This window comes from Strix uralensis, chromosome 1 (assembly GCF_047716275.1).
Source record: "Strix uralensis isolate ZFMK-TIS-50842 chromosome 1, bStrUra1, whole genome shotgun sequence".
NCBI classification, from domain to species: Eukaryota; Metazoa; Chordata; class Aves; order Strigiformes; family Strigidae; genus Strix; species Strix uralensis.
The window spans coordinates 70,839,495-70,861,735 of NC_133972.1; the positions used below are offsets into that span (position 1 = coordinate 70,839,495).

At 37.8% G+C, this 22,241-nt stretch overlaps 1 protein-coding gene across 3 annotated transcripts in view; it reads right to left on the minus strand.

Annotated features, from left to right (window-relative positions):
* The window catches only part of CTDP1 (CTD phosphatase subunit 1), a 116,438-nt gene that overhangs the window by 61,576 nt on the left and 32,621 nt on the right, over positions 1-22,241 (minus strand). For 2 of the 3 annotated variants that reach the window (XM_074870475.1, XM_074870463.1), the window contains 3 exons: positions 12,497-12,638; positions 9,970-10,200; positions 3,240-3,405 (listed from right to left, as the gene is read on the minus strand). In XM_074870475.1, coding sequence (XP_074726576.1) covers positions 3,240-3,405; positions 9,970-10,200; positions 12,497-12,638 — 539 coding nt within the window. Of the gene's footprint in view, positions 1-1,387; positions 2,617-3,239; positions 3,406-9,969; positions 10,201-12,496; positions 12,639-22,241 lie in introns of those variants that run through there. The other variant, XM_074870483.1, reaches the window with a different exon arrangement.

The following is a 22,241-nucleotide window of genomic DNA, read 5'->3' on the forward strand; positions in this document are numbered from 1 at the left end:
GGGGTTTAATTAATTAAATTCTCTTTAATGGCTTCCATCTTGATTCTTCTAACAAAACTCTTCCATGTATAAACTACACGCAAATTCTGTATTGCTTGGGGCTGTGTGCCCTTTTCAGAGATTTTTGCAAAGAATAAGCAAGATTTCCTTTTGATGTTAAGTGCAAAGGAGTTATTTATTAACGTTTATTAAACACTTGCATTTCCTATTTCATTTCATTGAAAAAAAATCCCAGTATCTAAACCTAAAAGACTCCTTTTGATCTAGTAAAAATCCTTATCTGAATTTGCCAGGGAATTCACCAGAAATACTGAGAATGCAGTTTTAAAGCTAGAGGGCTGCAGTTCCGCCTTCACTGATCATTCTCAGCTATTTGCATCTTCTGCCTGCTCCTGGCACTAGTACTCATGCAGCAGCAATGGTAAGTTATTTCAGGAAGCTGGAAGATTAACCTGGAAAGTGATCTTTTTCTGACCAAACCAGCTCCCTGAACTGGCTTGCTGTATGGTCGCATGATTTTCAACAGTGGCTCAGGGGCAGGAACACAGCAGTTGAGACGGGTTGGCTTACACCGCAGCAAAGTCACACTAACTTGATTTCACTCTTCTTGGACCATAGACTCCTAGCCCCAACAGTATCAGCACTAGCACTTGTAGCTGTGGAGCAAAACACAACTGTTGTGACTGAAATGGACTCCCTCACTCCACCAAGGTAGTCTGCAGTCAGACCTTGTGGCTGACAGTGACTAGAACAGATACAAACAAAGCAAAAGCATTTTTGTGGCAGAAAGCAGAAATTTCACACCTCTTATTGACATGATTGCAGAAAGGTTCTTACCCTTTAATAAGTTTTGATAAAGAATGAGATGCAGGCAAACACTTTTCTGTGGAAGATAAACTAGTCAGTGTCACCAGAGTGAACTGAGCACCAACTGGCAATGCTTATCAAGCTTATTTTCACTTTATTTGATAATGTTCCTGACAGCAGAATCTCCTGTGTATGCTCCACTGAACTTTTATATTTTATAGACTACATCACCACACATCCTCCCCGTTTCATCAGTGTACTCCCACACACCACCATAAAATCATGTTTTATTACTTACATTACATTTCTTGCACATGAATACATTATCTTTACCAAGGTGATGCTAGCAGTCCCAAAGCTAGTCCACAAAGGTTAGTCTCCCTTGGCTGTCTCTATAGTCAGCTCCCAGGAGATGATGACCTGATGGCACTACCATGTACAGTTCAGCCTTCCCAATATATGTCCTGTGTGCCCCCTTCTCCATGTCTCAGTGCTAATGTTTGATCCTTGATCAAATCATGTTGTGGAGCCAAATTACCAGAAACTCCCACTCTCCTTCCCTACCAAACCTCAAAACACACCCCCATACAAAAAACCCAAGAGTTTCTATTGGTTCAGTTGCCTGAGGATCAGAGAAATGTAAGTTTAACACACACAGGGGTGGGAACAGAGACTGGTGGAAGAGAAAGCTTTTGGCAGCAACTATAACCTCAAATCATACTCCTGGAACCAAAGCTAAATCTCCTATGAAAAAAAAATCCATTGGAATTTCAGCTTCATTTGTTCTGAAGTTCATGCAGTCTAGTTTCCAAGCATAATATGCAGCTTAAGTAAGGGCCTAATTTAAAAACAAATCACCACAATTTAAGATGTTTATATTTGTAGGATAGGTAGAAAAACTTCAGTGTCTTTTGTCTAATGGTAGCAGTATAGAGAGCAATCAGTCACAAAATGAACAGTGCCAGAAGATTCAGGTTTTTAACAAAGTCCCTTAAATAGTATCTTTAAAAACAGACAAATAAATACTTTATGCAATAATTCTGGAAAACATGCACACTTTCTTTTGGCTCATGCATACATTGCAACAGCAATTCATTAATGTTTTCCAAAAGCCACACCATTAGAAAAATGTTAGTACACAAAAAACATAAAAACAACCCATAACAACAATTTGCTTTAAGTATCACTGACAACACAGAAGGAAGAGACAGATGGATTCAGAGACTGGCATCCTGACAAAAGAAATACAATTTCTTGTGAAAGTCTGATATCAAATCAGCAAAATCCTCTGGAACAAAAAGCAAAAGAAATCAGAAGTCGTCAACTCTGAGAGTTACCGGGTAAAGTTAAAAGCTTGCACTCATCTGAAATTCAGAGTATCACCACAGTGGTTGAAAGTTACTGGACCTTTCCCTAGAATACCAGCTCAAAGTTCCTCCAGGATCTTTCTCTAGCAACAGCACATCTCAAAATTATGCTATACTGTATACATAAACTTTCTTTCCTTGGTGAAACATGCAGTTTCCTTCTCACACTTTCAGTATATTTTCTGAAGATAACTTGAGGCCTGTTATGGCTAGCACCTTGTAATCAACTTACTGACAGAAGCTGACAAGGTATATGCTCCTGTCCTCACCCCAGTCAATGATCTAAGCTCAAAGATGAATTCAAGATCCAGGGTCACTAGGTTTTACAGTAGTCACACACAGTCACAATGTAGTCACAATGAATTAATGAAAACATCATGTGCAGCGATAGGTATTTTTTCCTCTGTGTACCATTTCATATTATGTAAGATGGGTGGCTCATCTGAAAAAAGCACACACGAGCATAAGTGAAAAATAAGCAGCTGCTAGAGGTTCACAATGAATTTCAAATAACGTGTGTTTGTATGAAGTACAGTGCACTCTAACAGAAAGCTCCCTTCACCTGCAGAACCATGATAGCTATGATTTAACACTGCAATTACATGGCTACAGATAACGAGGCCCCATGCTCCCCTCTGTGTCTCTGATTTTCTCTATTGCCTGTGCCTTTCACATCCACAGACCTCTCTTCTCCCATCCCACCACTGATTTTGTCCAGATTATTTGAAGACTTACTTAAAAAAAAGTTTAAAGTGACACCTGGCAAGGCTAAACACACAGCAGATGTGATGTTTTGTGTGACAAAGCTACACTTAAATGAAGTTCTACTTTAAAGGTCTACTTACACACAAGAGTACTCCCATTCCTTAATTCAAGTTTCCTTTGCAGAACATAACTGCATTTTAGCCTGAACTCCACTTTTTAGTCTCCTGTGGCTTTTACGTGAAGTTACAGTAGTGGCATACACGGTCAGTTCACATACATGCATAATTTAACAGAAGTTAAACTGTTATGCATAACTAACAATCATTATGTTAGAAACCTGTCAGAATTAGTTAAGCTCACCTCTTTATCCATACTCTCTAAATCCTCTTTACATAGGGTGTACAGGGGCATTGTCTCAGACATACTTGGCTGGCGTTTCCGCTTAGATGGACCGGGCTGCTCTTCATTTTCACTTGCTGGTAGGTCTTCTTCTTCAAACATCTGCTGCTGATGTGGTTGAACAACTCTGAAAAATTTCAGGGGTCCCACATAAGAAAGATTTAATTGACTTAGAGCTGGTCAAGAAAAAAATAAAACAATTTATGACTGCTAAAAATCCACAACTTTGCTTAATAGGGTTCTGTGTTCATCAACAGAAGAAAGATCAAGTCTCCCAAGGACTGCTTTTATTTTCAGTATGATGGCTTCAGTCCTTATTCTACCTTTGACAAGGTACTCATTCCCCTGCCTTCCCACTGTTTTTGTAAGTAACCATCAAACCTTTCCTGAAACCAAGAGCTTCAGCAGCTGCAGATGAGTTGCCCTTAAAATCACAGAATAGAATCACAGAATGGGTTTGGGTTGGAAGGGATCTTAAAGATCATCTAGTTCCAACCCCCCTGCCATCGACAGGGCCACCTTCCACTAGACCAGGTTGCTCCAAGCCCCGTCCAACCTGGCCTTGGACACTGCCAGGGAGGGAGCATCAACAGCCTCTCTGGGCAACCTGTTCCAGTGTCTCACCACCCTCACAGTAAAGAATTTCTTCCCAATATCTAATCTAAATCTGCTCTCAGTTTAAAGCCATTACTCCTCATCCTATCACTACACTCCCTGAGTTCTGTGCTCAAGTGGCGTTTATCCGTCACTTCACATATTTATCACTCAGAAAACAATTGTAATATATTTTTCCTGAATTATGTTATGCTTGTATTCTTGAGTCTCAAAGTATACCTTTCTATTTCTCAACCTTAGAGACAAGAGGTTTGCAAGTAGAAAGCTCATTTCTGCAGCCTCAATCTTCAGACATTTCCCAGATGCTAAGCCTGGATGAGAGGCAAACCAGACCATACTTCTTTTTGGCTAGCGTTTTCAAATATGGTAGCATTTTCTCTTAGTCTATTTTATTACCTCGTTACTGTATTCAACCAGAACATACAGATACAAAAAGGAATGTCAAAATATTCATAAAAATTGAGAAAATAATAACAAATTCATGGGAATTGCTTTAGAATAGTAACAAAAAGATAGACTACATCTAGAACAACAGCAGGAGACTTCTATCTTTCTTGGGTAAATTTTTTCTGTGAATATAACTTAACTACTAAACACTTGTAGAAGCTAAAACTGCTACACAACACAGTTCAACTACAAATATTGCACTGTCACACTAACCTCTCGGAATACATTACAGCAGCTCAGCAGCACGCAGAATCCTATTCAAAGATCTCAGGTCATAAAGCCCATGGGTCACAAATTATTTATGTTAGCTGTAAGACTCTGTGTGTGGGGAATGATTACCACAAGCAAGTATAAAAGTTACTGTGTTTGAAATCACAAGCTATTTCAAGATGTAACTACCAGGTTAGACACCATCAAGATGTTTCCGAGGGTGGTGGTGACGACTGAGAAAGGGTACAGTGTGGTCTCTGCTGACAAAAGTTTTAGCACAGGATGGCTGCTTCTCATTAAGCCTGGATTTTCAAACAGCTTTAGATCAGTAGCCCCACCCAAAAAAGTCATTATTACATTATATAAATCCAGTCATAGGTAAGGTTCCACCAAATCGTTTCTCCTCTCATGAATGTGATAACTTCTTAAGAAGGTTACCTAAATATCAAGATTTTTTCTACATCAGTATTTCAGTCTCAGAATGTATGAAATCTGAAAGCCACATGAAGCTGTCAGTTGAGCTCATTTTGAGGGCTCATATTTCCTAAATACACATCTCTCTCCTCTCAGATCCCTCAGATAGGTGGCAGGAGATGTAAATTAATTTCCTGAATTGGAGGGGGGGGTGTGCTGGGAGAGTGCCAAGCCATTTCTGTGCTACCCAGAACTGCGCTATCTGCTGCAGAAGACCCCCATCAGCTCCAGCTCAGCACTGCTCAGCAACGTGACAGAAATGTGCCCTCTTGCAGTCTGTCATTTCTGTACAGTGGAATCTCCTATGAAGCCAAAACAACGACTTGGATGATGTGGAAATGAACTAACCAAACTGTTTTACTGGTTTTCTGTGAAAATTTTTCATCACAGCTTAACAGTTTTTTTGGTTTTGGGTGGGGTATTTGATTTTTTTTTTTTGTTCCCCCCCCCCCCCCCCACGTTTTCTATTTTACAAGACCACACAGTTTTCTTTTGCTATTAAACTGCTCTCAGATAATAATAGGTAAAAGAGGAAAAAAAATAAAGCATTCCACTATATTTTCCAAAAGGATCTTTTAAAATAGGATTTCCACACCTTTTTAATAGGTACCCCTAGCCAAAGAAAGGTAGTGACGCTATTTACATTCTTCGTAAAACAGAGAATGACAAAACAAAAGGTATAAGCATCTTACACAACTGTATTAAAAACGTGTATAACTTGGCATGGCCAAGTTATACACAAGTTATATGTAGCAGGCAGCCAAAGCAGATTTTCTTAGACTATAAATAAATCTAGTATTTTTTAAGAACACATTATCATACTGATAACAGCGAGAACTCCTGCTTTTGCAGCATAAAATGTGAGATCATCCTTGACCACATACACAAATATTAACTGTAAAATAACCATACTAACAGCTTCTAAAGCATTGTATCAGATTTTTTTCCAGTATTTTCCAACTGCTACTAGATAAGAAACGCTAGGACTTCTCACAAAGCATTCCAAAACCAATATAAAACGAAGACTTCTTTAAGGTTTGTAAGAAACATTTTTATTTTATCAAAGACAATTTTCAGGCTTTACATTTTCAGCTGCTTGTTATGTTGATTAAAGACATACAAATGCAAGAATTTACATTTATTTCTAATCAGATGAGATTCATGAGTATTTTTTCAAAAATAACACCATATTCAACCCTGCACAGGTTGGTTGGTGCTTATCAGTCTTACATGCACAAGGACATGCATGTGCAGGGTAGGTTCAACACTTCTGGAAGTAACAAGCATCTTAACACTTTCATTGATACAGCATCAGGGCAAAAGCTAAACCAGCATTATAATCATGAAAATGTTAAAAATGTTTAAATTCCATTCATGATTTCAATTTGGTACTTTGGATTTTTGCTGTCATAACAAGACTGCTAACATTAGATAGGAAAAATTGTAACAATAAGCATGTAAATTAAGACACAAAAATTTTATAAGTGAAATTCATTTATATGAATCTTAAAGAATTGCTTCAGCCACCAACATCTGCTTGACACACCTTTTCAAAACAAACATTTGGTGCATCTTAGCATTATGTAAAACCACAGTGCCACTTTTAACTTCTCACATGTAAATTACATCCATATTTTAAGCCTTGCCTCATCTGTTAGCGTATGTTTAGTGTTCACTAGAATTTAACTTGTGCTATTATTTTTTTCTTTATTCTAGTCCAAAACACCATTAGCATTTGCATTTTTTTTGGACAACACTACATTACACATCTCATGACCTGTTACAACTCTAGTGTTTACTGTAATGTTTGTAGAATACTGTTTCCACATGAAAATGCAAATTATTGAAAATACACATGGAGTGTCAAAGCTCTGACACACAAGTTATTTTTAACAAGGAATCCTTCCTGTTCTCAGCCAGAGAAGAGCTCCTGCTGACTGTCAGCAGCCACCAAGCAGCACTGCATTCCCTTCCCTTCCCCTTCCCATACAGCTGCAAACGCTTTGCCACGCTTCTGCTCAGGCCACAACAGCCATGACAAAGAGCAGGTGTTCCAAGTCTCACAGAGCCAAGCACAATAGCAAGATCTATGTCTGTCACATGTTGACCAAAGTAACTGAGCCATCTGTAATTCACTGGTGATGGTTTCACTGTAAATTGCGTGTAGATAATTAATTATATTCTATTTTAAATTATGTTTCATGTTGAATTCAAGAAAGAAACTAAAAATGCTGAACCCTAAATAAAAAGAAGCAAGAACTGAAACAGTTCTTATGAAATGGTACTCAGATAACTTGAAGCCCTTTTCAGTAACCAGCCTTGCCAGAGGTTATCTTCTCAGCACAAGGTCTCTTCTTAAAGTAGGAAACCAAGTACCATCGCTATGCCACAAGCGGCTACCATCTCCCCAAGCTTTTCCTCTTGCAGCAGTGCAATTTTGTGGCCCACTATCTGAAACTCAGAATCAGATGAAGTTTTTAGGAACTATCAAAGAAGATTATTGGAGGCTTTGACTACATTCATCCACAACAGGAACAGTTGTGAGCGTTAACAGCTTTATGTAACTCTGCTTAAATTCAGTGGCTTAGTTGCAAATACTCTCACTTTTCTGAAGGAGGTGAACATATGAGCACATGACATCTGTCAAGACACAAAATACATTGTCCTCTACCAAGAAATTGCTGCACTAAGGTAATTTTCTCTAAAGTCAAATATCACATCAATTTTTAAATTGAACATGAAGCTTTTAAAAAAATATTTAAAATATGTCATTGATATAGGCATTAAGACAAAGCAAGGCAACAATACAGTACTTCTGCCTCAGCTCTTGCTCAGTCGAAACAGAGCTAAGCTGTTGCTATTTGGCTTTTTGTTACTTTACAGCCTTTGTGCTCTGCCTGCACTGTACTTCCTATTCTTTAGAAGTACTTAAAGCTGTACTTAAAGCCGTATTTGATCACTGCACTGCTTTCCTCCTTGCCTTTACCAAGACACTCCTCATTATCTTAAATGAAGATAGCGGAACTGCTCTGAGGAATACAGACATGCCCCAATTAAGAGATCTGTATTTACAGGTCACTAATTTTACCACTAGAACCAAATCAACAGGAAACAATGATGAAAATACTATTTCCCAGCATATATCTTATGCTAATCTCTTTTCTTACAGCTGCTTAGTTATGGAGTGAAGTTGCAGCACTGAGTAATTGGATTCACTTTCTTACATTAAAGCATCTCAACCCTGAGCACTGACAGTCAAAAGTGAAATAAAATAAGGGAATAGAAAGGAAATACAGTCTCACTCCACCCCAAAACCTTTCTGGGGCTCTGAGAAACTCAGAACTAAGAGGACAGCTGAATATATTTCTCTTTTCCACAAGATGTTCAAGTGAAGAAGCACCTCTGCATCAAAGAAAAATAGGCTTAGGTGTGGACAAAACTCCTCACTGAGTTGTTGACAAAGGTAGAACAAACATCAAAAACTATTTTTAAAGCATGGAATAATGCATTAATATCAACATAAACCATCATATTGAAGCATCTTAGAAGTGTCATGACAACTATATACGTGTACAACCTTCCCAGTTCTAGACAAATTCCTTTCCACAATAACTGACAAACAAAACCAAAAGCTTTTTCAGCTCCTCTCTGGATACATGCTACGTCTTGATTATTTAAAGTTTTTCCTGTTCATTTAACATGCCATAGTAAAGTAAAATACAGACTTTAAAGACGGTTAAAAAGGAACTGAAAACTAGGTGTCTTCACAAACAAAAGAGACTCCAGAAAAAGCCTGTATTGACAGGAGGAAGCTGAAATAAGAAAAAGCCTATAAAAAGATGACAACTGAAGAAAACATAGGTTGAAATAATTTAGCAACAGGAAGATAGAGTGGAAACATAACAAGCTACACTAATATACAAAACCTTTATTCTGCAATAACCTATTTCTGCAATACACTGCAGAAGCGGCCGGGGAGGGAGAAAAAAGGTAGAAAACTCTGCATTTATAATTGTGCTTTATATTTTTGTAGTTGTTTGGAAAACTGAAGTGCTTTATAACAACTGCTATTCTCTGATCACATTGTACAAAGGAATTTTGATCACATTTTACAAAGAGAAAAGCTTTGCCTTCAAGTGGCTACTACTTTACACTGGAGTCAACAAGCCTTGCTAAACTTGTTAGCATTCCAGAAAGTTAGATCTTTTATGTAGATACTCAGGAATGAATTTTAGGTATTTTATGCATCCTTAAGAGACAAGTGTTGTCATTGTAGCTTAACCAAATCCACAAATTTTGACAAAGTCCAGATGCTAGCCTTTGTACTTCAAAAAGCAGGCCGCCACCTCCTCCTGCTGCTTTAGTGTCTTGATTTAGTCATCTAAGGATTATTAACTAGCACTCGGTCATATGGCCTTATTTAATAATACGCAGTTAGCTATACCCCTCTTCCACCACTTCTGATATTTCTCAAAACAAAGCACAAAGCTAATGTCTCAAAACAAAGCACAAAGCTAATGTCCCATCTGAAGGAATTAGGTGAAGAGGAAAATTTTATAAACAAGAGCTGAATGCTATCAGATATATTTTATAGACAAAAACCAATCCAGTATTCTAAGACTTGTTAAAAAAACATTACGCTGCCTCAATTCAGAGATGAGTTATTCTAACATTCTTTAGAGTGCACAAACTACACGCTTCATTTATTTGTTTTGAGGTTTCTAGTTGTACTTAGGTGAGGTACAAAAAGCATCTGGAATTCTACCACCCTGATTTCACTTCAGCTGACTATTCACTTTCACTCATTTCCTTGTCTTTTTAGAAAGCAAACGAAGTAACTAAAGAAAAGATGGTAACTTGATCAAATGCAAAGATAACAAGAGTTAAATTTACTACAGCATCTGAAAATATAGTTGGAAGTGACTCTTAGCTATGCTTTAGGTACCTGAAGGATGAGTGTTCGCCGTGGACTGGTAAGGTGATGGGAGGAGCTGGAGACTGGATGTACATCGACTGTCCAGAGGTTTGAGTGGCTTTCCTGATTAGCTTTCCAGTGTTAGGATCATAAAGTCGAACTTCAGGACCAGGTTGAGACTTTGGATGGATGGGTGTTGGGTGAAACAGAGCTGTCTGAAATGTACTGTGTGTATCAGGAAACGTGGCAGGGCTATTCTCTCTGTTGGATGAAGGTCAGAAAAAATTGCTTTAGAAATTTAAATTACTTATCTAACCAAAACGTAAAAAAATGAGCATGTCTTTTTTTCTAAAGGAGAAAGTGGCAGGGGGAAAGGTTTGAAAATGTTTCTTCAGAAATCTTCATCTCCTCCACCCCCATTAAAGTATCACTGAATTTAAAACAGAAAATTACAGACACACAGATAAAGTTGTATTTACATCATTAAAAAATTATTAAATGTTCCTTAAAAACTGTCTTAACATAAAAGTTACTGAAATTGCTTCCAGGTAGTAACAACTGCACAACTAGAGTAGCATGATAATCTACATACGTGCAACAAAGACAAAGGCATGCCATTGTATCAGATCTTAGTATTTGCTTTCCAAATTTTCTGAGAGTAAGTAAACACACAGTATTAATTTGCAAGTCATCCAAACTCATTTGTTAAAATACCATGCTGCCTGTGATCACCCTGCTGCATTTTAAAACATAATTTTAGAAGTGTCAGCAGAAATATTCAGAGAGCAGTCTGCAGGAATCACCATTATGGCATACTATCCAATTATGATGAAGTGCCACAAAAAAAAAGGAAGCAAACTTAATAATTTAAGAAAAATCAAATAAAACAGCGTGTTAAGCACCATGAAACCAATGCTATAGAAAATATAATTAAACTATATTGCAACAAATATTAGAAGTGCCACAAAACTAGTTTTTACCATATGCCTTCATGGATGTTTCTGAAGTAGTCTTGCAGCATCAATACTTTAGGTCAACCAATTCCAAGTTTATTTATTCTTCTTTGCTATTCTTAAACTCATTTTATATGCAAATATTTTCTCAGAGTTCATCCCTCCCCTACTTCGTAAGTGCTTTGGACCAGCAATCGCTATTTCAAGTAGTTTCATTAAGGAGAAAATCTTTTCCAAAGAAGTTGCACGTGTTGGGTTAAAGTAAAAGTATTTGCAATAAGATAGATGAAGTTTGGGGGAGGGGTGAAAGTATGAAGCTAAGGTATATTGTATTTGAAACAGAGGTAGGAAAAATTATCATCATGTCTCAATAAAATGCACAAGTAAATTAAGATGGGTAGAAAGACTGACATTTATCCAGACATCAAAAAATTATACTTGCAAGTCACTGTTCAGATTTCTAGCGAGAACTGGTCAGTGTCAGGCCTCTGAGACAAATTAAACATCCCATATAAATATTCCAGAGTTTGATTAAAAAAATAAATCTGATAAGGCTTGACTCTAGAATACTTTGGTTTTTAAAAGCACTAAGTAGGTTACATCTTTTTCCTAAGTTTCAGGGAACCTGGGTCTCTACCTAGTCTCTCACTTGATAAGTGACCTCACTTCCAGATGTTTCTACTTCTGGTGTCTTCAGAGTGTTGAGGACTTACACACATTCTGCCCTCAAAGGGCTGGCATCTTCTAAAGCAGAAAGCAAATCTCTAGCTTACTCAATCACACCTGTATCAGTTTAATACAGAAAACCCAATATGCTATGCCCTTTCCTGTCTAAACACAGAAGGGAAGGTCCTCCATTAGGCTTGCAAGACACTATTAATGTGAGTCTATCCAAACAGATAACAAGTCAAGAAACAAACTGGCTCTACAGTATCTTGTCATGAGTTATTTTAGCCATGGCCCTCTGACTTCCTCTGTGTTAATAAAGTTTTTGGCTGTCCCTTCTATTTGCTGTCATCCTAGTGCACTGATCTTTAACCCTTTCTCTTTCACCCCTTTTTCTTATCATCCCCAAGCCTCATCTTGCTACTTCCTTTCTTCCAGTTTTTGTTTCTACTTTCATGCCTTCCAATGCCTTTTAGATTTTTGTGCTGTATTTTTCTGTTCTCCCTTCCTCCTCACTACCAAGTCTCAGAAAAAAGTGCCAAACTTTACCAATTTTTTGTGTTGTGGGAGTGTGTACATTTTTTCCTTCATTTGGCAGCATGAATGATCCTGTACCTTGATGGCATTGACCATGTGGATGAACTGACAAAGTCAACCACTCCAGCTGAAAATGGCTAATGATGACAACTACTAAAGAAACTACTGGTAACACAGGTTTCTCCCAAGTCTGCCAGTTGCTGAACTCCCTCCCCATCCCTTTAACAGTCTTCAGCTTAAGCAGCAAAAAAAGGGACAAAAATGGAAGGTTCTTTCATAAAATTGGTAAGCATTGCACACCATTCCGAATGTCAGAAACAGATTTTATAGCTGCATGAACAAGTTAGCATAATCGTATGAACCTATTTTCATGGTCTCTTCTCCCCCGCATTCCCACTTACCTGTGTGTTTTGATGTAATCATCCTTCAAGGGAAAGAGCTGTTCCTCAACTTTGTCCCAGCGCTCCAGGCAGCTCCACAGCCAATCGGGATTTACAACATGGAGGTCCTTGCAGTCCTGAGCTTGCCGTACTTTTTCTGTGCCTATTACGAAGTCAAACATAATATTACACTGTTCCCAGAAACACAGAAGATAGTTTTAAGTACACAATGGTTTAAGAAGAACATTTTGTGATCAATCTTACAGAAAAAACAAACACTCCACCCCAGTCCAACAAAACAATCACAGCTGATAAAAGTGAGACTCTAAATAAGATCCAGTCTCAAGCTGGATGAATGTATTTGTAATTTTCTGAAGCACTAGCACTGTGGAAATAGTCCACTAAAATTAATCCATACAGAAAACCTCTACATTTCCATGTTAACTGAACAAACAATACAAATGCACTTTTGTATTTTGTCTCCTTCATTTCTATTTATCAGAGTCTAAGCAGCAGTGACTCTTCAATGCTGTTAAAGCCTAACACTAACTTATCCTACTTTCTTATGCTCAGTCCTCTGTAGACGCAGTATGATACCTTTTAACAGCCAGCCCACCCACTCAACGTCCATTTGACAGAAGCTGGAGCAAAGCAGACAAATGGATTACTTCGTGCCAAAAGTTAACAACAAATGTGAAGTTAACTGTGGCAGGCTAGCACAAAGTCCACATGAAACCATCAGCAATGCAGCGTGCAAGTAACAGGTGATCTCAAATTCCATCCTCTGGAGAAGCCAGAAAAAGAGAGGAATTCAGTAAGGTTGCTATAAATCTTTGCCAAGAAGCATCAAAACCAGTAAGCAAAAAGAAGCAAAAACATAAAGGTTGAAATTAACCTTGAAGTGTAGTCTGTTCCCAGAAACAGCTGACTGTCCAAATGTTTCAGAATGTATTTCTTCTATTTGACTAGAAAAATTAATTTTACCAATCGTAATACTTGTTTCAGCACTTATCAAAGAGATCTATAGAGGGACTGAACACTTGAGAGACAACACAAAATTGTATAATCTGCCAATAAACCATTAAATATATAAACATTAGAAAAAACCCCCAAGGATTCTGACCTGATACATCTATGCCTGACACTTACACATGGTATTTCTATACTGCACAAATACTGGTGTAGCTGTAACATGATAAAGGAACTCTCATCAATCGGATAGTCTGTCTCATAGCTGAAAGCCATCACTCTTCCCTTTTGTTACATCCCTGTAATTTATAGCTTTTCATCTTATTTACACATTATTTAAAATGCTTATCAAACCTCATCATTTGTTTACATTCTGTCTTGGTGCAAAGACATTTAAACACACTTAATATTGCGGTACATTTTTTGTTTAGAAATAGAAAATGCAAGGAGGCCATCAAGAACTGAAGGCCAGAAGACCCTGGGGTTTCTTCCTGCAGATGCTTATATAAAAACACAATACTCCAGTCCAGTTTATCTTACTAACTAAAAAAAATTCTAAGTAAAGTTTTTAATTTTTAAAAAATTTATATAGAGTTAGAATTTATGAGCCCTTGTCTATTTTCACACATGTGCCTTCAGGAATGAAGCCTCCAGAAAAAAAAAAAAATCAAATTTCAGAAAAGTTCTGAGAAGGAAGCAAGAACAGTAAATTAATTTGATGGTTTCAACATAGTTCCCTGGAGTTTTATCTGCAAGATTGTCATTTAGCAATATGACTTTACTTGTTTCAGTTAAGATGAAAGCCTTGAAATACCCATACTTCTCCATATCATTTGAAGATGAGAGGAAACAGTTATTAGCAAATACCTTAAAGGCCTGTGTACAACCTGAACTAGTATTCTATTGGGGTAGAGAGATCAACTGAAATGCACTTGAGGACTGACCTAACTAGTTAGACAGTTCAGTTTCTAGACTGCTGTAAATTCGTAAGACTAAGTGAACAGAGAGGGCAGGAGATCACAGAATCATTCAGGCTGGAAAAGACCCTTGGGATCATCGAGTCCAACCATCAGCCCTACTCTAAAAGTTCTCCCCTACACCATATCCCCCAACATCTCATCTAAACGACCCTTAAACACATCCAGGGATGGTGACTCCACCACCTCCCTGGGCAGCCTATTTCACTGTCTGACCACTCTTTCAGTGAAAAATTTTTTCCCGATGTCCAGTCTAAACTTACCCTGTTGCAGTTTAAAGTCATTCCCTCTTGTTCTATCGCTAATTACCTTTCAGGTAGTTGTAGAGAGTGATGAGGTCTCCCCTCAGTCTTCTCCTCCTCAAACTAAACAGTCCCAGCTCCTTCAATCTCTCCTCATAGGATTTATTCTCCAGGTCCTTCAGCAGCTTCGTTGCCCTCCTCTGCACTCACTCCAGCACCTCGATCTCTCTCTTGTATTGAGGTGCCCAAAACTGGACACAATACTCAAGGTGTGGCCTCACCAGTGCAGAGCACAGGGGGACTATCACCTCCCTCCTTCTGCTGGTCACACTATTTCTAATAAAAGCCAGGACACCGTGGGCTTTCTTGGCCACCTGGGCACACTGCTGGCTCATGTTCAGCTGCTTGTCCTTTACCAAAGTGCTGAAAGCTTTTGCTTCCCTACTTTTCTTCCCCCAAACCCAACAGAATACAGGAGTAGAGATACCTTTTCCTCTATCTTTAGATACAAATATGGTTTTTTCTTGGATTTACATTAAGAAAAAAACGTTCTATGCACAATACATGTCTTCTATTTTCAGCAGCAAATGCAAGAAATTCCACAGCTCAAGATTTAAGAGATGTACACTAAACGTAAAGCTTTTCTCCACACTAGTATCTTTGCAACAAAAAGGCATCAATTTAAGAATCCAGGATAAACATGAACACAAAACTGAGTAAAGACAAAACCCATTCCAAAGCGCAGACAGTTTAGAAATGCCTTAAATTTTGCCATGAAATAAAAATAAAACCACTGTCCAACAAAGACTCAGTGAAAAGAATTTTAGAACTCCAACCATGTTAATCCCAGCACACATTTGCACTTCAAGAGGTTTTAACTGGCTAAAAAGCAAAACTCTTTAAGAAGGGAGATCAATGCACCCAAATCTTTCATCCCCTGATACAAGAAATCTGTTTTCCAATTAGTCATCAGTTACAAAAGTAATCAGCAACCCAGAGCACTTTCATGCAACAGTTGCTGGAAATGAGCCAGTTTACAGCACCAGAGGGAGCTTCCACAGGAGGTATTATTTACATAACCTCAGTAGGAACTGTAGAAATACCTGCAGTTAGAAACAGGTAAGTATAAAGCTGCATTTAATTTATACACAGGGTATGTTTCAGAGGAAAGAAAGCAGAGGTTCTGAAGGGGAATCAGATTAAAAGATATGGGGGGGAAAGGATTAAAAAAAGGTGAAAGACTTGGCTTGGAAAATGCTTTCTTTTGAGAATAAAGAAGAAAAGCAACAACAACATAATAACAAAGAGGTAAGAAGACAGCTGTATAAAGAGGATGCTGAAATCAGGTTCATAAGCACAGGAGTTTCAGGGAAAAAAGCGACAAGAGCAAGAAGTCCAGTAGAAGTTCAGGTACTTGTGCCTGGTATTAGATACTGAATCAAATATCAGACATGACTAGCAATACTGTCCTGCACGTAACTCTGGAGCTGAGTGAATACAACATACAATAGTATGTGATTTCACTAGTAAGCATACAGAACAGTTAACCAGCATTGGTGGTGCTATTGGATAGACAGACTGTGCTGATAATACCCTGAAGAAAAGCTTATCTGACACTGTAGTACATCCAGTCACGCAACTAAAGATATTGCTGCTCCTTTTGGACTTCATCAGGGGAACCTGAACAAAACCATAAAACTGTACCTTCACCTCATGTTAAATCTGTGAAGTTATGTGAAAAGATGGCTTTCTCCAACTATTTTTAAAACTGATGTTTCTGCATTGATGATTTGTCAGGTGCTTCATCTTGCTGCCCGTTCCACAAACATACACATTCTGCATTCATGTGTATCTGATCGTTTCATACCAGATGTACACTGAGGAGCTAAGTTGTTCTTCTAGTCAACAGGATTGCAATGGAAGCCTTAAACACAAAAGCCAAAATGACATTTTTTTTATGAAACTCCTGTGGTTCTGAAACAATAGCTCCGAAAGGTGTAAGCCATTAACATAAAATTGAAGTTGGCAACACGAAGACCAATGTGTAACCACCCCCTCCCTAAGGGTCGAAAGCTTTACCTTTCTCACCCCCACCACACCAAGGCTTTTTGCTTCCTCCCTGTTTCTAAAGCGCAGCTGCCTATTGCATGCTCCAGCATACTGAAAATTGCATGAGGTAATACAACTGTGTCATCTCAGGGGCTGCCTTCTATTTCTAGCTGACATCTTCACAAATCAAGATTTCACACATATGATGTTCTTAGAGCAAGATGTGATGGAACACCAAATTTAACCGGGTAGGAGAAACTGCACTGCAATACTTGATATCCCTGCTTTCTCTCCCTTTCCCCAGTGTAACTTTCCCTTTTGAAGGTATGCTTATTAAGAAACAGAAGAAAGAAATTTAATCCATCCAAGCAATAGTACTTCTGAATCATCCAGCTGGGCTAAAAATCACTTAGAGAAAAACTGTTTTTCTGGACTACTTTTTTGCATTATTCTCTAATCACCTCTCCCTACTTCAAATTCTAGTCTAAAATTGTTCCAAGAAGTTAAAAAAGCACACAAGCCTTTCCACATGAAACAGCTAGGGGCCAAATTCATCACATCCTCTGATGGATACAGCCTGAAGCATATAATATTGGGAAAAGGTTATTTTCAAACCTGGGGAAGGGACTCATCAACTCTTTTGAACTTGCAAACAAAGGTTGAAAACACAAAAAAGCCTCCTATTAATCTTGACAATTCATTGCTAAAAAAAGTGACCAAAATCAATAATGCAACAATAAACTTTACAACATAAATGTTCTCCAGGACATACAGTTTCACTACAGCAGTTTGTTTTGTCTCATCCAAAGTACGGAGCACACTAGGAACTTAAGCAACATAGATAAATGAGACCTAAGCTGTATGTTTACGAAGACTAAGAAGAAGTGTTATACTGCATATTTGGCTACGTTCACATTACCACACAGTGCAGCCCAACAGGGAGACATGCAGGGCAAAAGCATGCTGGAGGAGTGATGCCCACCCCATTAGCATTTCAGGGAGTTTTGCTTTGGATTAGTTCTGCCTGGTCCTGTGAGCTGAATGCCCGTCAGTGCTCAGCTGGCTGTGCCCTCCAATTCAATCTCACCCACGAGGAACCCAGTGTGAGTGCTTGAGGCTTGCCAGGACAAACTGAAGTGGAGTAACCACCAGAATCACTCTCAAAACACTCCTGATTCCAACACACCGAAGTCAACATATACTCATGGCAGTTTGTAACCAGGTTGCCAGACATGGCTTGGAAAATCTGGTTGTTAAAAGTTTATTTCTCTTCAGATGATTTCTACATATAAATCTTGATTTATGATAAAAACCTGAAGCTCTTCAACAACATTAATCTAAACCAAGTCATACAGACCTCAGTGTTCTGGACTACAAGAATTAAGTGATTATGAAATGGCGATAGATGGGCTGTTCAGAGGCTATGTCTAGAATTCAGCTTTAGCACCACGCTGTGCTTTACCAGCAAACGCAACAGGCTTACCTGGTCAGTACCCGAGTTCAGAGCAGTGCTTAACTGGATTTTCTTTAAAGACACAGCCCTTGAAAATATTCTTTAGGAAAAAAACCTGTGGACACATCATAGCTATGTCTGGTGAAGATCTCACACAAAGTCATAGGACAGGCTAACATGACTATCAGCTGGCAGCTTTCTCTTCTCTCGCAATACCTCAAAGTCAGACTCAGGAGTAAGCATTTTTTAAGTAGGTAGATGAGGATGAATAAAAGGAGCCATAGTTCATAGTACAATTGGTATTTTAAGCAACCTGATATTTAATGATATTAAGCAAAACTTGACATAGGCTAAGCCACCAAAAGTAAGGAAATTATTCCCATATAGCTTTCAAAGTATAGGAAGAGACACAGAATTAAATATATTTTGAAAAAGAAAAGAAAAATTCAGGGTCTAAACAGACATATTTCTGCTTCTACCCCACTAGAATAATTTTTAAGTGACCTGAACAGCTTTATCTGCTCCACCAGCAAAAACTCAATACAAAAATCAACTGCAGTATCATTCGTCTCTTCAGGAAGGAACATAACAAGGTCTGTGAAGCAGTGTGGTAACTGCTTAGCCAAGTGTGTACACAGCTATAACAACTCATCATCCAGTGCAGTTTACATTTGCTTAAAGCAAACAGCAGATGTTTCAAAACCTGAAGATTTATGCAGCCTGTAGGTAAGTGGAAAGGACTACAGGGTAGCCTTTTCTCAGTCACTCATATTTATGAAAGCTGATTAGATGATACAAAGATCCTTGTGTTTTACAGTAATTCAGGTACATAGTATTTTCCTCCCTATGTAATGAAAAAAACCCCAATTTTCTCCAAGAATAAGGATTTATTTATTTTCAGAATTCAGAGCATCTATGTCTGCAGAGAAACAAGCTGCCTACTTGCAGAGAAAGAGACAAGTATATACAAAGAATAAAAGAAATTTAAATTATTTACTGCAATAGACTGGAAAGGATGCTGTAAATACAATCTAAAATGGTACTTGCTAGCTGTTCATTCCATACTCCAAGCTATGATGTGGTCACTTTGCAGGGGGAAAACCCATCACTCCAAGCCCTAGGGGGTACTCTGTTTCACACTTCTTCCTCTGTCTTCAAAACTCAAAAGCAAGCAGTATTTACTCCTACCACTGTTGCAGACAAAATATATGCCATTTACTACAGCTGAGCTAATGCAAAGTAAACACGTAAGTTAACTTGCCTGTCTGAGTTCTAAGTCTGCTGTTGTTACAGAAACACTGAACTGACAGGTACCTTTTAACAAATTCATTAAAAAAGGAAAAAAAAAAAAGAAAAAAGAAGTAGAACAACATTGTCCAGTCTCAGGTCATTGATTTCTGAACAAAATTCAAGAAGGGACATACTTTTGATTTCCCCCTTTCACCAGCAATTAGATATCAAGCAGTGCTTCAGATATTTGCCATAGGAGTCAGAGATGCAACATCTGTATGCCTTACCTGCAGTAACAGACTTGCAGAATTTGCCTTCTAATTTCTAACCACAAGAGAATCAGTATGAAAATCACGTTGACAGCTGAATTATCACAAATCCAGCTGTGACAGGACACAATTTATATCCTTAAAATCTCTAATTAAACTTCAGAGTTTCCCTCATGAAATTAGGATGATGCAGCATAACTACTCCCCCATCTAACCAGAGGTGAGGTGAGAAAATACAGTCTTCAGTTGAAGAAACAAAAACCCATCACAAAACCAGAACCACAAGCAATCCATGAGAATCTAACAAAAAAAGGTTATTGGAGAATATAGTTTTTTCACTCTAAATCCCCCTATTTCACTGCCAATGTTACAGAAATAATTACTAAGTGATGATGAAAGATGACAGTTTGCTTGTTAGGCAGAAAAGACTGCTAAGTTATCTCTTTTTAGAGTTAGTGAAATCCTTTTCTTACTAAAAGCAGGGGTCAGCTTCTACATACTGACAATAAAGATTTTCACCTCAGCAATTCAGGAATAGTATTATTCTTGTGATTTCTTGTTCTAATTAGCAGGCAATATTTGAATGTATTTTATGTATCAAGTGCAACACCAACATTACATGACTATTTTGAAGGAGAGTCTAGGTCATGACAAAAAGAATGAAAAATATGAACCACCTTGAAATTTATTTACTTTTCAAAAGAACACTCAAAATTAATTTAAAATGTGCTAATAAACTCAACTTAAATACAGTAAAAGCACACTATTGTGATGTAATCAACCTAAAGTTAAAATAGTCTTTCATATTAAGATCTACATTAGTGGATGATTCACTAAGAATGTGAAGGTAGTGAAGAATTTGCTTATAAACATAGAACATAAGAATGTGCATATGTAACTATGTAAACATACAACCCCCCTCAAACTGTACATTCCAAAACCAAGCAAAAAACCAAAGCTTCAACTGCTTATCACATGTTGTGTACCTTAACATGACATTATTCAACATTTTTTCCTCCAGAACATGTGTATTTTTGGGTCTCATTTACATTTATCCTATCACTTTTACCACATCACACAATAGTTGCATCCAATGTGCTACATTCAGAAGCCATCTAGTGCAAGTTAGACAAAGCAACTTTGAAATGAAGCATTTTTGGAGTTGAAATTGGAAAAACATGAAAGTTATACTGACAGCTATTATATCTCCAATAAAGTATGACAACCTTGTGTAATTCTTTGCCGATAAAAGCTTTACTATTCCTGCAGTTCTAAAAGAGCTGTTCAGCAACTGTAGTAAAACTAGAGAGTCCCAAACCAATGCATTCACTGATTTTAACACTTCCCATTCACTATTTTAACTATCACATCTTCACAAATTAGAATTCCACATAACCTCAATGATACTAATTTCAGCCTCTTCTAGTTTTTAGGTTGTTTTTACTACTTAAATGCATATGTACACCGGGACAATTAATACAAACTTGCTACTTCACTGCAGGTCCATTGGTACTGGTTTTATTCTGATGCTACTTGCCTAGGTCAATACTGCAGTCCCTGCTTACTACAGTTGGCCTTAACCAACTTTTTAATTAAAAATCTATCTGTGCTTTTTGTCACTAGAACTGTACATTAAGATAACTGGGAAGTGAGGTAAGTTTACCCTAGCCTAGCAAATCTACAGCCTTATTGTAATTTATGCCAATACAAAAAAAATAGCCAATTTGCATATCACAATATACTGATAAATTGGCTGGTTGTAACGCATAGATTTTTAATGCTACTCATATTTAAAGGGATGGAAATTAAGGAACTGCAACATTCTCCTTTTAGTCACTAAACATTGGAATTTTTTTAATCACTGCCTCCTCAACAGCAAAAAATGATTCTTGGTCAGCTGTATAAGAAATATCTTGTTACATTTCTTAAGACACACACTTTGAGAAAAGTATGCACATCTATATTACAGCCAGTGAAAATATACTCCATTCTTTTATAATACAAGCTGATGAAACAAAGCTGTTTCTGGTGTGCTGAAAGCTTGCATGAACAAGTCAAAAAATAATCCAATAGGTGGCAGATGTGTATTTCTTTACTTATGACATCTAAAGATGTCCTAAAACTACCTAGAAGTTTTAGATGATCTAAAACATGCAGTGCTACTTTTAGATTTCATGGGTTTGATTATCAGATATTTAGACTCCATGCAACTTCAAAAGGCCAAGAATGAGGGAACCAAGGGTCAGCGTACACACAAAAAATTAGTACTAGAATCTAGTGGTGGCCTGTCAGCGCCTCTGTGGCACCTAACCAATGGTACATTCCTATCCATTAGAGCTATGTAAAAACAGGTAGCTTTGTGAAAGATGCATAAACAGTTAGGCTAAGCTCTTACATCTCCTGTGATAAAGATACACAGGCTACGCACAGTGACAGGGTACCATCAGATTCCAGTCTCTTTAAGATAATTTGTTTGAATTCCATACAAAGTGAAACTGAACCATGAGAGGTGAAATCTGAGAAACCAAGAACATAAGCATTGCTGTAACTTTATAGCAAGAGCACTATAAACTTTTC